This window comes from Rhinatrema bivittatum, chromosome 16, assembly GCF_901001135.1.
Source record: "Rhinatrema bivittatum chromosome 16, aRhiBiv1.1, whole genome shotgun sequence".
NCBI classification, from domain to species: domain Eukaryota; kingdom Metazoa; phylum Chordata; class Amphibia; order Gymnophiona; family Rhinatrematidae; genus Rhinatrema; species Rhinatrema bivittatum.
In genome coordinates, this window is record NC_042630.1 from 3040138 (window position 1) to 3055360 (window position 15223).

General features: G+C 50.3%; 1 protein-coding gene across 1 annotated transcript; it reads right to left on the bottom strand.

Annotated features, from left to right (window-relative positions):
- Positions 1-199: 199 nt before the first annotated feature.
- On the bottom strand, positions 200-14848 carry LOC115078895 (WAP four-disulfide core domain protein 3-like). Its single transcript, XM_029581965.1, has 4 exons — positions 14722-14848; positions 9278-9496; positions 624-757; positions 200-456 (listed from the first exon to the last, which is right to left on the bottom strand). Exons 1-4 carry the CDS (start codon positions 14804-14806, stop codon positions 445-447), a joined length of 450 nt encoding a protein of 149 aa, XP_029437825.1. The 5' UTR covers positions 14807-14848; the 3' UTR covers positions 200-444.
- Positions 14849-15223: the final 375 nt, after the last annotated feature.

A 15223-nucleotide genomic window follows, 5' to 3' on the forward strand; every position in this document is an offset into this window, starting at 1 on the left:
GTTACAAAAAAACTACAAAATGCAATAGTGACAGTCACAGAGCACTCAGCATGATGAGGGGTCTCTCTCCCGCCTCTTTTTCCTCCTTTTCTCTTTGGAGTGGGGATGGATCTGGTACATCTCTTCTTGGCTCCATCCTGTTTCTGAGGCTGATCTGCAGTCTGCCAGCTCCTCCCAATGGTGATTAATTAGCCCACAGATTCTGTAAGGTCATGCATGGGCAGCAGTACCACACTTAGTATCAAATGGTGATTAATTAGCCCACAGATTCTGTAAGATCATGCATGGTCAGCGGTGCCACACTTAGTTTCACACAGAGACACTCAGGGACACAGTGTGCTTGAAATAATTTTATTCCTGCAATGCTAGGCACGAGGGAGCGGGACTGTTACACCAGAGGCTCCTTCCAGTCGTGGGATGCAGAGGATGAGGAGGTTCGTTTCATCAGTGTCCCTTCTGTGGGACACAAACAGAAAGAAATGCGAGGATTATGAACTCTCAGAAAGACAGAGGAAGATACAGGGAGGAGAGATGAAGAGACAGAGAGAATGAGAGATGCAGGAACAGAGTGACAGTAAGACTGGAAGAGACCAGGAAAGCAATATGAACGGAGGTTGTTGTACCTTGAGTTCCTTTGAGCGCTGGGGCCCTGTAGGTTTCTTGTTGGGGGACAGTGAGGTTAAACAGACGCGCTCACATTCTCCACGGCAGCAGACAAGGCCCTGAGAGCAGTCGGTGTCAGCAGTGCAGTGCTTCTCTGAGGAGAGAGAAAGTGCCATAAACAAATGTAATAATAGTAAGATTGAGACGTTCCCTGTATTCCTCTCTGGGATTCAGGAAACTCTCGCTGCTTGTACACATGGTGTCAAAGGAATACATGGCAAGTGCTTAAAAATTAGAAGAGAGAAGAACAGTAAAATAAAATTACAACATGCAGGAGAGAAATCCCAGAGAGCCTTCCCAGGTTCCGGTGCTGGTCCGGATTGTCTCTGCTCAGATACCGGGTTCTGGTTCTGGTCCGGATCGTCTCTGCCCAGATCTCTGGTTCTGGTTCTGGTCCAGACTGTCTCTGCTCAGATCCCAGGTTCTGGTGCTGCTCCGGATTGTCTCTGCTCAGATCCTGGTTCTGGCCCGGGGCCAGGATCCCACAGACTCTGCTGCTCTCGCTGCTGTTTCTCCTCTTTCCCCCAGGATTAGACGCAGTTTTTCCTGCTCCTTCTTTTGTAGGACGTCTGTGATTTTCTCTCTCAGCTTTGGGAAGTGCCTGCAGCCTGGCTTCTTATACTGTCTATACCAGTGGTTCTCATCAGGTGTGTCGTGAGGTCCTGGGAGGTGTCACAGGGCCAGCAGATGGCTGCCTCCTTATCAGCCCGGATGGGAGTTGATTGACTTCTCTTACATTTGGCTTGATGGGAGGCTCCTCTCACTTCCTTCTCCTCTTTCCTGTTTCCTCCTTCACCCAGATCAGAGCCAGACATTGCCAGCTCCTGCTGTTCTGGGCTTGTTGGGATGCAGAATTTATCTCCCCCTGCAGAGTCTGGGAGTGACTTTATCTTCCCCTGCTGAGTCTGGGAGTGACTTTATCTTCCCCTGCAGAGTCTGGGAGTGACTTTATCCCCCCCCCCTGCAGAGTCTGGGAGTGACTTTATCCTCCCCTGCGGAGTCTGGGAGTGACTTTATCTCTCCCTGCAGAGTCTGGGAGTGACTTTATCCCCCCCCCCCCCCCTGCTGAGTCTGGGAGTGACTTTATCCCCGCCCCCCTCCTGCAGAGTCTGGGAGTGACTTTATCTTCCCCTGCTGAGTCTGGGAGTGACTTTATCCCCCCCCCCCTGCAGAGTCTGGGAGTGACTTTATCCCCCCCCTGCAGAGTCTGGGAGTGACTTTATCCCCCCCCCCCCCCTGCAGAGTCTGGGAGTGACTTTATCTCCCCCTGCGGAGTCTGGGAGTGACTTTATCTCCCCCTGCAGAGTCTGGGAGTGATTTTATCTTCCCCTGCTGAGTCTGGGAGTGACTTTATCTCCCCCTGCTGAGTCTGGGAGTGAATTTATCTCCCCCTGCTGAGTCTGGGAGTGACTTTATCCCTCCCCCCCTGCAGAGTCTGGGAGTGACTTTATCTCTCCCTGCGGAGTCTGGGAGTGACTTTATCCTCCCCTGCTGAGTCTGGGAGTGACTTTATCTCCCCCTGCAGAGTCTGGGAGTGACTTTATCTTCCCCTGCTGAGTCTGGGAGTGACTTTATCTTCCCCTGCTGAGTCTGGGAGTGACTTTATCTCTCCCTGCAGAGTCTGGGAGTGACTTTATCTTCCCCTGCAGAGTCTGGGAGTGACTTTATCTTCCCCTGCTGAGTCTGGGAGTGACTTTATCCCCCCCCCCCCCCTGCAGAGTCTGGGAGTGACTTTATCCCCCCCCCCCTGCAGAGTCTGGGAGTGACTTTATCTCTCCCTGCTGAGTCTGGGAGTGACTTTATCTTCCCCTGCAGAGTCTGGGAGTGACTTTATCTTCCCCTGCTGAGTCTGGGAGTGACTTTATCCCCCCCCCCTGCAGAGTCTGGGAGTGACTTTATTCCCCCCCCCTGCAGAGTCTGGGAGTGACTTTATCCCCCCCCCCCCCCTGCAGAGTCTGGGAGTGACTTTATCCTCCCCCCCCTGCAGAGTCTGGGAGTGACTTTATCTCCCCCTGCGGAGTCTGGGAGTGACTTTATCCCCCCCCCCTGCAGAGTCTGGGAGTGACTTTTTCTCCCCCTGCGGAGTCTGGGAGTGACTTTATCTCCCCCTGCAGAGTCTGGGAGTGACTTTATCTCCCCCTGCGGAGTCTGGGAGTGACTTTATCCTCCCCTGCGGAGTCTGGGAGTGACTTTATCTCCCCCTGCAGAGTCTGGGAGTGACTTTATCTCCCCCTGCGGAGTCTGGGAGTGACTTTATCCTCCCCTGCAGAGTCTGGGAGTGACTTTATCTTCCCCTGCAGAGTCTGGGAGTGACTTTATCTCTCCCTGCAGAGTCTGGGAGTGACTTTATCTCCCCCTGCAGAGTCTGGGAGTGACTTTATCTCCCCCTGCAGAGTCTGGGAGTGACTTTATCTCTCCCTGCAGAGTCTGGGAGTGACTTTATCTCCCCCTGCAGAGTCTGGGAGTGACTTTATCTCTCCCTGCAGAGTCTGGGAATGACTTTATCTTCCCCTGCGGAGTCTGGGAGTGACTTTATCTCTCCCTGCAGAGTCTGGGAGTGACTTTATCCTCCCCTGCAGAGTCTGGGAGTGACTTTATCTCTCCCTGCAGAGTCTGGGAGTGACTTTATCTCTCCCTGTGGAGTCTGGGAGTGACTTTATCTCTCCCTGCGGAGTCTGGGAGTGACTTTATCCTCCCCTGCAGAGTCTGGGAGTGACTTTATCTCTCCCTGCAGAGTCTGGGAGTGACTTTATCTTCCCCTGCGGAGTCTGGGAGTGACTTTATCCCCCCCCCCCCTGCAGAGTCTGGGAGTGACTTTATCTTCCCCTGCGGAGTCTGGGAGTGACTTTATCTCTCCCTGCGGAGTCTGGGAGTGACTTTATCTTCCCCTGCGGAGTCTGGGAGTGACGCTGCTAATGATCTCTTCCCCCTGTGAGGGGTGGGGGAAAGGAGGTTGGGGATACCGAGAAGATAAGGGTGGAACGGAGAAGGAGTGTGGGGGCTGCTGAGCAGGAAGGGAGATGGGATGAAGGGGGTAGGGAGAGTCAAGCAGGGGAGAGAGGGAGCACAGGGAAGAGGATATGGGGGGTCGGGAATGCTGGGCAGGGAGAGGGATGGGATGAAGGGGGTAGGGAGAGTCAAGCAGGGGGGAGAGGGAGCACAGGGAAGAGGATGTGGGGGGTCAGGCATTGTGGGCAGGGAGGGGGATGGGATGAAGGGAGTAGGGAGAGTCAAGCAGGGGGGAGAGGGAGCACAGGGAAGAGGATGTGGGGGGTCAGGCATTGTGGGCAGGGAGGGCGATAGGATGAAGGGGGTAGGGAGAGTCAAGCAGGAGAGAGAGGGAGCACAGGGAAGAGGATGTGGGGGTCAGGAATGCTGGGCAGGGAGAGGGATGGGATGAAGGGGGTAGGGAGAGTCAAGCAGGGGAGAGAGGGAGCACAGGGAAGAGGATGTGGGGGTTGGGAATGCTGGGCAGGGAGGGGGATGGGATGAAGGGGGTAGGGAGAGTCAAGCAGGGGAGAGAGGGAGCACAGGGGAGAGGATGTGGGGGGTCGGGAATGCTGGGCAGGGAGGGGGATGGGATGAAGGGGGTAGGGAGCACAGGGAAGAGGATGTGGGGGTCGGGAATATGAGTGTGAGCAGATGATTAAAGGGAGAAGTGAAGGATGATGGAGGCAGGGAAGGGGAGTGATGGGTTGTGAGAGCCATACTAGGTGGGCTTTGGGAATGTGCATTTCTTCTCTCTTTGTACCTTGCTTAGGATAGGAGGAGATGTATTTCAGTTTTGGTGGCTTCTTGAGGTTTCCATTCCAGTTTCTGTCTCCACCTCTGTAATTTGTGCTCTCTTATTCTGTATTTGGTGCAGGCTGGATCTGGATGTGTGGCTGGTGTGAGATATTTTACTCGTAGGTAGGGATTAGTCTCCATCTTCTTTGTTGCGTTTTCTTATTCTCAGGGGGGCTGCACCGCTGCCGTTTCATAGGTGGGGATGTTGCTGTTTGACTTCTTGGAGTTAGTGTTGCAAGGGTAGGGAAGGTTTGCTACACATGAGCTGAGCGTTCTTTCCTGTTTTGTATTTTACAATGCGCCTGTTGGTAAGGGAGTTTGTGTTTCTGTTACTGAGATAGCAGCAGGATCAGAAGATCTTTTTTATACAGCGAGTTGTATTTGAAGTTCTGCTCTGCCTCCGTTGTTTGTGGGTGGGTGTGGGCTCCTGTGGATGCAGAGTATATATTTACATTCAGCCCCGTGATGGTGAAGGGTTCAGTGTGTGCCCTGCCTGTAAGCATTACCTGCCAGGTGTGTCCCTACAGAAAAAAGGTTGGGAACCCCTGCTCTATAACCCAGGCAGGACTGCAGACTCCTCAGCAGGGCTGGACCACCGGGCCCCTCTTCTCTGATCCCCTTGTGGGGTCACAGAGCCTCCTGGCCCTGGAGGACTCGGGGGCTCAGACTTAATGCTAGTTTGTTTTTCCTTGTGAATCACACGGCCTTATCCTTCTCTCCTCTTCTAGTGGGATTTTTAAGTGTTGGTATTTATTTACAGCAGTTCTTACACTTGATTATCTGATTATATTTGCTGCTTTGCTTATGCTGTGAATCGCTTTTTCTTACTTTCATTTCTTTTGTCATTGGACTGTAACTTTTTGTTTTTGGATGCTATAGTTCGCCGTGGGCTGCATGCAGTCGGTATATATTACAGTGTAAAGCAGGAAAGCTTTGGCAAATGTGGTGGCTGTTTTTAAGCTGCTAGAGCTGGCAGAAGCCGCTGCTCTGTGCTTGGAGGCCTCCCCAGAGTAGGGAGGAAGGAGCTCAGCTCTGAGCCGTTTCCTAGGACAGGTGGGGAGGGAGGAGAGGCCGTGCCTGCCCTGGCACCAGGCTGCAGGCTCTCGGTGCGAAGGGATTGCAAGAGCCTGGAGCTTGCCCTGCTGATGGGCTGCTGGCCGAGCAGGGTGCTGCCAGAGGAGCCGGCTCCCAGGGCCTGCTACGCGGACTTCGTGGCCTGCAGCCGGCGCGGTGAGGGGGAGCCCCCGAGAGCCCATCAGGGGGGGGACTTCCTGGGTCCGGAGCTGCACAGGAGGCACCGGCTGGCTCGCTACCGTGTCAGGATGGACCCAGAGGTGACTGCCAGGTAATGAGCATCACCAGATCAAACGAATGCCGCTCTCCTCCCCTTCTTTTTTGTTCTCTCCTCCTCCTACTCCCCTTTGCCTCTCCAGTGACTTAATCCCCCTCTCCCAGGGCTGCTTCGTCCAAACCCTGAAAGCCTGCAGGTGCACCACACACACCTTCAAGGCAGAGCGCGCAAGAGAGAAGGCAATGGATGCTGGGTAGACATGGGGTAGGGGGTGGAGAGGAGGAAGCTGGGTTGGTGGGGGAGTTGTGGAGTGAGGGTGCTGGTCGGGTGGATGCTGGGCACTGCAAAAAATGGGCAAAGAGACTGGGGTGAGGTTGATATACTGAGCAGGGAGTGAAAGGGAGAGAGCTGTGCCCTGTGGACAGGGCAAAGAGAGAGATGTGCAGGACAAGGGAGGTGGGAGATGCTGTGCCAGGCCTGCTGCTGATGGGTGGGAGTGTAAGGGGGAGCCCCTGCCCTCTCCTCTCTCCTGCCACTCCCTCTCTTTCACGTACACGAGAAGTAGGAGATGAGCTCTGCACCTGCCAAAAGTCTCAGCAGCTTGGAAGATCAGACAGACCTGGAGCCCCGGTGGCAGGAGCGAGACATTCCTCTGAGCCAGGGACAGGTGAGGTTAGCTCTAGTCAGGTGAACCTGGGACAGGTGAGGTTAGCTCTAGTCAGGTGAGCCGGGGACAGGTGAGGTTAACTCTAGTCAGGTGAGCCGGGGACAGGCGAGGTTAGCTCTAGTCAAGTGAGTCAGGGACAGGTGAAGTTAGCTCTAGTCAGGTGAGCCGGGGGGACAATGAAGTTAGCTCTAGTCAGATGAACCGGGGACAGGTGAGTTTAGTTCTAGTCAGGTGAGTCACGGACAGGTGAAGTTAGCTCTAGTCAGGTGAGCCGGGGACAGGTGAAGGTAGCTCTAGTCAGGTGAACCTGGGACAGGTGAGGTTAGCTCTAGTCAGGTGAGCCGGGGACAGGTGAGGTTAACTCTAGTCAGGTGAGCCGGGGACAGGCGAGGTTAGCTCTAGTCAAGTGAGTCAGGGACAGGTGAAGTTAGCTCTAGTCAGGTGAGCCGGGGGACAATGAAGTTAGCTCTAGTCAGATGAACCGGGGACAGGTGAGTTTAGTTCTAGTCAGGTGAGTCACGGACAGGTGAAGTTAGCTCTAGTCAGGTGAACCTGGGACAGGTGAGGTTAGCTCTAGTCAGGTGAGCCGGGGACAGGTGAGGTTAACTCTAGTCAGGTGAGCCGGGGACAGGCGAGGTTAGCTCTAGTCAAGTGAGTCAGGGACAGGTGAAGTTAGCTCTAGTCAGGTGAGCCGGGGACAGGTGAGTTTAGTTCTAGTCAGGTGAGTCAGGGACAGGTGGTTAGCTCTAGTCAGGTGAGTCGGGGACAATGAAGTTAGCTCTAGTCAGATGAACTGGGGACAGGTGAGTTTAGTTCTAGTCAGGTGAGTCAGGGACAGGTGAAGTTAGCTCTAGTCAGGTGAGCCAGGGACAGATGAGGTTAGTTCTAGTCAGGTGAGCTGGGGACAGGTGAGGTTAGTTTCTAGTCAGGTGAGCCGGGGGACAATGAAGTTAGCTCTAGTCAGATGAACTGGGGACAGGTGAGTTTAGTTCTAGTCAGGTGAGTCACGGACAGGTGAGGTTAGCTCTAGTCAGGTGAACCTGGGACAGGTGAGGTTAGCTCTAGTCAGGTGAGCCGGGGACAGGTGAGGTTAACTCTAGTCAGGTGAGCCGGGGACAGGCGAGGTTAGCTCTAGTCAAGTGAGTCAGGGACAGGTGAAGTTAGCTCTAGTCAGGTGAGCCGGGGGACAATGAAGTTAGCTCTAGTCAGATGAACCGGGGACAGGTGAGTTTAGTTCTAGTCAGGTGAGTCACGGACAGGTGAAGTTAGCTCTAGTCAGGTGAGCCGGGGACAGGTGAAGGTAGCTCTAGTCAGGTGAACCTGGGACAGGTGAGGTTAGCTCTAGTCAGGTGAGCCGGGGACAGGTGAGGTTAACTCTAGTCAGGTGAGCCGGGGACAGGCGAGGTTAGCTCTAGTCAAGTGAGTCGGGGACAGGTGAAGTTAGCTCTAGTCAGGTGAGCCGGGGGACAATGAAGTTAGCTCTAGTCAGATGAACCGGGGACAGGTGAGTTTAGTTCTAGTCAGGTGAGTCAGGGACAGGTGAAGTTAGCTCTAGTCAGGTGAGCCGGGGACAGGTGAAGTTAGCTCTAGTCAGATGAACCGGGGACAGGTGAGTTTAGTTCTAGTCAGGTGAGTCAGGGACAGGTGAAGTTAGCTCTAGTCAGGTGAGCCGGGGACAGGTGAAGTTAGCTCTAGTCAGATGAACCGGGGACAGGTGAGTTTAGTTCTAGTCAGGTGAGTCAGGGACAGGTGGTTAGCTCTAGTCAGGTGAGTCGGGGACAATGAAGTTAGCTCTAGTCAGATGAACTGGGGACAGGTGAGTTTAGTTCTAGTCAGGTGAGTCAGGGACAGGTGAAGTTAGCTCTAGTCAGGTGAGCCAGGGACAGATGAGGTTAGTTCTAGTCAGGTGAGCTGGGGACAGGTGAGGTTAGTTCTAGTCAGGTGAGCCGGGGGACAATGAAGTTAGCTCTAGTCAGATGAACCGGGGACAGGTGAGTTTAGTTCTAGTGAGGTGAGTCAGGGACAGGTGAAGTTAGCTCTAGTCAGGTGAGCCGGGGACAGGTGAAGTTAGCTCTAGTCAGATGAACCGGGGACAGGTGAGTTTAGTTCTAGTCAGGTGAGTCAGGGACAGGTGGTTAGCTCTAGTCAGGTGAGTCAGGGACAATGAAGTTAGCTCTAGTCAGATGAACCGGGGACAGGTGAGTTTAGTTCTAGTCAGGTGAGTCAGGGACAGGTGAAGTTAGCTCTAGTCAGATGAGTCGGGGACAGGTGAAGTTAGCTCTAGTCGGGTGGGGCTTGCTTTCCACAGCCCTTCCCTCAGCCAGAGGTACCCCAGTGCGGCCGTGGCAGCGAGAAGTCTACACGAAGCTCGCAGTGCACCATGTGCTAGGCTGGAGGATGGGGGGGATACCATGGGAACATGTGACTGGACTGGGCAAGAGCAGGAGCACCAGCTCACAGGGTCCAGCCTGTAAAAGAGAGGGGGGGGGGCAGGTGTACCTGTGCACTGATCCTGCTCCCCCTCCCCCCCCCACAACAGTCTGCCATGTGCTCCGAAGGCACGGCAGAGAGGGGTAATTGATGTTGCATTTAGCACCTTATAAAGTTGTCTCTCATGACCAGGAGGGTACCTGCCCAGCCTGCTGAATCTGGGAGAATGAATAGGATCCAGGGGGAGAGTTTGAAGAGCTGATATCAAGATGCAGAGAGGGAGGAAAAGAGAGCCAGAGCTCATGCTGAAGAGAGGACTGAGGATAGAACTGGAGAGATGGAGAGAAGGAAGAGAGCCATAACTGTGAATCAGGCGTGGAGGGGAAAGAGTCCTCTTATTGAATGGAGTCTGCCTGCCCTCCCCCAAGATTTACACTCACCGGGTGTTAAGGAGAGACACTTCAGTCCACATGTGGTGTTACAGCATCTCGCGTCCCCTGTACAGTTGCCATCACTGGTGCAGTCCACTGCGGTACAATTCACCCCAACCACGCAAGGGCAGGAAGGGAGGGTGGAATTACTGGAGGCACCCCCTGGACAATGCCTCTCCTCCTCATGGCTCCCCTCCTCATGGCTCTCCTTACTGTGTTCAGAATTGTCTATACGGGAGAAGAGAAAGATGAGAACAAAGGCCATCCCCAGGTGTTTATCACTATATCATACGATTCCGGGAACAAAGACCATCCCCAGGTGTTTATCACTATATCATACGATGCAGGGAACAAAGGCCATCCCCAGGTGTTTATCACTATATCATACGATGCAGGGAACAAAGACCATCCCCAGGTGTTTATCACTATATCATACGATGCAGGGAACAAAGACCATCCCCAGGTGTTTATCACTATATCATACGATGCAGGGAACAAAAACCATCCCCAGGTGTTTATCACTATATCATACGATGCAGGGAACAAAGACCATCCCCAGGTGTTTATCACTATATCATACGATGCAGGGAACAAAAACCATCCCCAGGTGTTTATCACTATATCATACGATGCAGGGAACAAAGACCATCCCCAGGTGTTTATCACTATATCATACGATTCCGGGAACAAAAACCATCCCCAGGTGTTTATCACTATATCATACGATGCAGGGAACAAAGACCATCCCCAGGTGTTTATCACTATATCATACGATTCCGGGAACAAAAACCATCCCCAGGTGTTTATCACTATATCATACGATGCAGGGAACAAAGATCATCCCCAGGTGTTTATCACTATATCATACGATTCCGGGAACAAAAAACCATCCCCAGGTGTTTATCACTATATCATACGATGCAGGGAACAAAGGCCATCCCCAGGTGTTTATCACTATATCATACGATGCAGGGAACAAAGACCATCCACAGGTGTTTATCACTATATCATACGATGCAGGGAACAAAGACCATCCCCAGGTGTTTATCACTATATCATACGATGCAGGGAACAAAGACCATCCCCAGGTGTTTATCACTATATCATACGATGCAGGGAACAAAGACCATCCCCAGGTGTTTATCCCTATATCATACGATTCCGGGAACAAAAACCATCCCCAGGTGTTTATCACTATATCATACGATGCAGGGAACAAAGGCCATCCCCAGGTGTTTATCACTATATCATACGATGCAGGGAACAAAGACCATCCCCAGGTGTTTATCACTATATCATATGATGCAGGGAACAAAAACCATCCCCAGGTGTTTATCACTATATCATACGATGCAGGGAACAAAAACCATCCTCAGGTGTTTATCACTATATCATACGATGCAGGGAACAAAGACCATCCCCAGGTGTTTATCACTATATCATACGATTCAGGGAACAAAGACCATCCCCAGGTGTTTATCACTATATCATATGATGCAGGGAACAAAAACCATCCCCAGGTGTTTATCACGATATCATACGATGCAGGGAACAAAGACCATCCCCAGGTGTTTATCACTATATCATACGATGCAGGGAACAAAGACCATCCTCAGGTGTTTATCACTATATCATATGATGCAGGGAACAAAAACCATCCCAGGTGTTTATCACTATATCATACGATGCAGGGAACAAAGACCATCCCCAGGTGTTTATCACTATATCATACGATGCAGGGAACAAAGACCATCCTCAGGTGTTTATCACTATATCATATGATGCAGGGAACAAAAACCATCCCCAGGTGTTTATCACGATATCATACGATGCAGGGAACAAAGACCATCCCCAGGTGTTTATCACTATATCATACGATGCAGGGAACAAAGACCATCCTCAGGTGTTTATCACTATATCATATGATGCAGGGAACAAAAACCATCCCCAGGTGTTTATCACTATATCATACGATGCAGGGAACAAAGACCATCCCCAGGTGTTTATCACTATATCATACGATGCAGGGAACAAAGACCATCCCCAGGTGTTTATCACTATATCATACGATGCAGGGAACAAAGGCCATCCCCAGGTGTTTATCACTATATCATACGATGCAGGGAACAAAGACCATCCCCAGGTGTTTATCACTATATCATACGATGCAGGGAACAAAGGCCATCCCCAGGTGTTTATCACTATATCATACGATGCAGGGAACAAAGACCATCCCCAGGTGTTTATCACTATATCATATGATGCAGGGAACAAAAACCATCCCCAGGTGTTTATCACTATATCATACGATGCAGGGAACAAAGACCATCCCCAGGTGTTTATCACTATATCATACGATGCAGGGAACAAAAACCATCCCCAGGTGTTTATCACTATATCATACGATGCAGGGAACAAAGACCATCCCCAGGTGTTTATCACTATATCATACGATGCAGGGAACAAAGACCATCCTCAGGTGTTTATCACTATATCATACGATGCAGGGAACAAAGACCATCCCCAGGTGTTTATCACTATATCATACGATGCAGGGAACAAAGGCCATCCCCAGGTGTTTATCACTATATCATACGATGCAGGGAACAAAGACCATCCCCAGGTGTTTATCCCTATATCATACGATTCAGGGAACAAAGACCGTCCCCAGGTGTTTATAACTATATCATACGATGCAGAGAACAAAGACCATCCCCAGGTGTTTATCACTATATCATACGATGCAGGGAACAAAGGCCATCCCTAGGTGTTTATCACTATATCATACGATGCAGGGAACAAAGACCATCCCCAGGTGTTTATCACTATATCATACGATGCAGGGAACAAAAACCATCCCCATGTGTTTATCACTATATCATACGATGCAGGGAACAAAGACCATCCCCAGGTGTTTATCACTATATCATACGATGCAGGGAACAAAACTATCCCCAGGTGTTTATCACTATATCATACGATGCAGGGAACAAAGACCATCCCCAGGTGTTTATCACTATATCATACGATGCAGGGAACAAAAACCATCCCCAGGTGTTTATCACTATATCATACGATGCAGGGAACAAAAACCATCCCCAGGTGTTTATCACTATATCATACGATGCAGGGAACAAAGACCATCCCCAGGTGTTTATCACTATATCATACGATGCAGGGAACAAAGACCATCCCCAGGTGTTTATCACTATATCATACGATGCAGGGAAAAAAACCCATCCCCAGGTGTTTATCCCTATATCATACGATGCAGGGAACAAAAAACATCCCCAGGTGTTTATCACTATATCATACGATGCAGGGAACAAAGACCATCCCCAGGTGTTTATCCCTATATCATACGATTCAGGGAACAAAGACCGTCCCCAGGTGTTTATAACTATATCATACGATGCAGAGAACAAAGACCATCCCCAGGTGTTTATCACTATATCATACGATGCAGGGAACAAAGACCATCCCCAGGTGTTTATCACTATATCATACGATGCAGGGAACAAAGGCCATCCCTAGGTGTTTATCACTATATCATACGATGCAGGGAACAAAGACCATCCCCAGGTGTTTATCACTATATCATACGATGCAGGGAACAAAAACCATCCCCATGTGTTTATCACTATATCATACGATGCAGGGAACAAAGACCATCCCCAGGTGTTTATCACTATATCATACGATGCAGGGAACAAAAACCATCCCCAGGTGTTTATCACTATATCATACGATGCAGGGAACAAAGACCATCCCCAGGTGTTTATCACTATATCATACGATGCAGGGAACAAAAACCATCCCCAGGTGTTTATCACTATATCATACGATGCAGGGAACAAAGACCATCCCCAGGTGTTTATCACTATATCATACGATGCAGGGAACAAAGACCATCCCCAGGTGTTTATCACTATATCATACGATGCAGGGAAAAAAACCCATCCCCAGGTGTTTATCCCTATATCATACGATGCAGGGAACAAAAACCATCCCCAGGTGTTTATCACTATATCATACGATGCAGGGAACAAAGACCATCCCCAGGTGTTTATCACTATATCATACGATGCAGGGAACAAAGACCATCCCCAGGTGTTTATCACGATATCATACGATGCAGGGAACAAAGACCATCCCCAGGTGTTTATCACTATATCATACGATGCAGGGAACAAAGACCATCCCCAGGTGTTTATCACTATATCATACGATGCAGGGAACAAAGACCATCCCCAGGTGTTTATCACTATATCATACGATGCAGGGAACAAAAACCATCCCCAGGTGTTTATCACTATATCATACAATGCAGGGAACAAAGACCATCCCCAGGTGTTTATCACTATATCATATGATGCAGGGAACAAAAACCATCCCCAGGTGTTTATCACTGTATCATACGATGCAGGGAACAAAAACCATCCCCAGGTGTTTATCACTATATCATACGATGCAGGGAACAAAAACCATCCCCAGGTGTTTATCACTATATCATACAATGCAGGGAACAAAGACCATCCCCAGGTGTTTATCACTATATCATACGATGCAGGGAACAAAAACCATCCCCAGGTGTTTATCACTATATCATACGATGCAGGGAACAAAGACCATCCCCAGGTGTTTATCACTATATCATACGATGCAGGGAACAAAGACCATCCCCAGGTGTTTATCACTATATCATACGATTCAGAGAACAAAGACCATCCCCAGGTGTTTATCATTATATCATACGATGCAGGGAACAAAGACCATCCCCAGGTGTTTATCACTGTATCATACGATGCAGGGAACAAAAACCATCCCCAGGTGTTTATCACTATATCATACGATTCAGAGAACAAAGACCATCCCCAGGTGTTTATCACTATATCATACGATGCAGGGAACAAAAACCATCCCCAGGTGTTTCTCAGTAAATCACACAGCGCAGAGAAGAAAGGCCATCCCAGGTGTTTCTCACACATTACAGGAAAGGAAGATCAACCCCTAGCATTTCTCTCTATAACACATGGTACAGGGAAGAAAGAGAAAGACCATCCCCAGACATTTCATCTCATTATATCACATAAAGCAGGAAATAAAGACCATCCCCAGGCATTTCTCAGTATATCACACAATGCAGGGAAGAAAGACCATCCCCAGGCATTTCATCTCATTATATCACATAATGCAGGAAATAAAGACCATCCCCAGGCATTTCATCTCATAATATCACATGGTGCAAAGAATAAGGAACATCTCTAACATAAAGCTTATTCCAAGACGCTATTTGTTCCTAAGCTTTTGAGAGCATGTATGGCAGCTGGAGCAGGGAGCGGTCTGGTCTCCAAAGATCCAGTACCTCATATCTTGGAGAACACTTCTATTGCACATCCCCTGCAGCCTCCTCTTTACCGAGCAGGTTGGTGTTAGTGTATGGAATGACTCACGGGTATTCTCTGATCTTCCCGGGCCCTCACCATGAGTGAGTACCAGAACCAGCAGAGCAGACAGCACGGTCAGCCTCAGCATCATCTTCCTTGCCTGGTGCACCTGTTTGAGAGTGCTGCCAGGAGGAACCACACCTGTATTTAAAGAGCATTCTGTGACAGTGAGGGACGTGTGTCTACCAGCACAATGAGAAGACTCCCCCGCCCCCAAGGGGGCCTTGAGAGCACAGCTCCTCTCAGGTTTCATCCTCCCTCACAATGAGTCCCAGGTACAGCTTGTCCCCTTACAGTGTCACCGCCCCGCTTTCTCATGTCTAGGTCATGTCCATTGCAGAAAGATGAGCTGCAGAGGACCCTGCTGCCTCAGTCCATCTCTCCCGCTACTCGCTCCTCGCTCACAGCTCCTCTCAGGTTTCATCCTCCCTCACAATGAGTCCCAGGTACAGCTTGTCCCCTTACATTGTCACCACCCCTCTTTCTCATTTCTAGGTCATGTCCATTG

What these genes read in the sequence shown, in the direction of transcription:
- LOC115078895 (XM_029581965.1), bottom strand. Translation starts at nt 14,806, where the DNA reads ATGATGCTGAGGCTGACCGTGCTGTCTGCTCTGCTGGTTCTGGTACTC. An exon ending in GGGAAGATCAGAGAATACCC is followed by an intron (nt 9,497 to 14,721) that starts GTGAGTCATTCC and finishes TCTCCCGTATAG; the next exon opens with ACAATTCTGAACACAGTAAG. An exon ending in GTGTCTCTCCTTAACACCCG is followed by an intron (nt 758 to 9,277) that starts GTGAGTGTAAAT and finishes CTCTCTCCTCAG; the next exon opens with AGAAGCACTGCACTGCTGAC.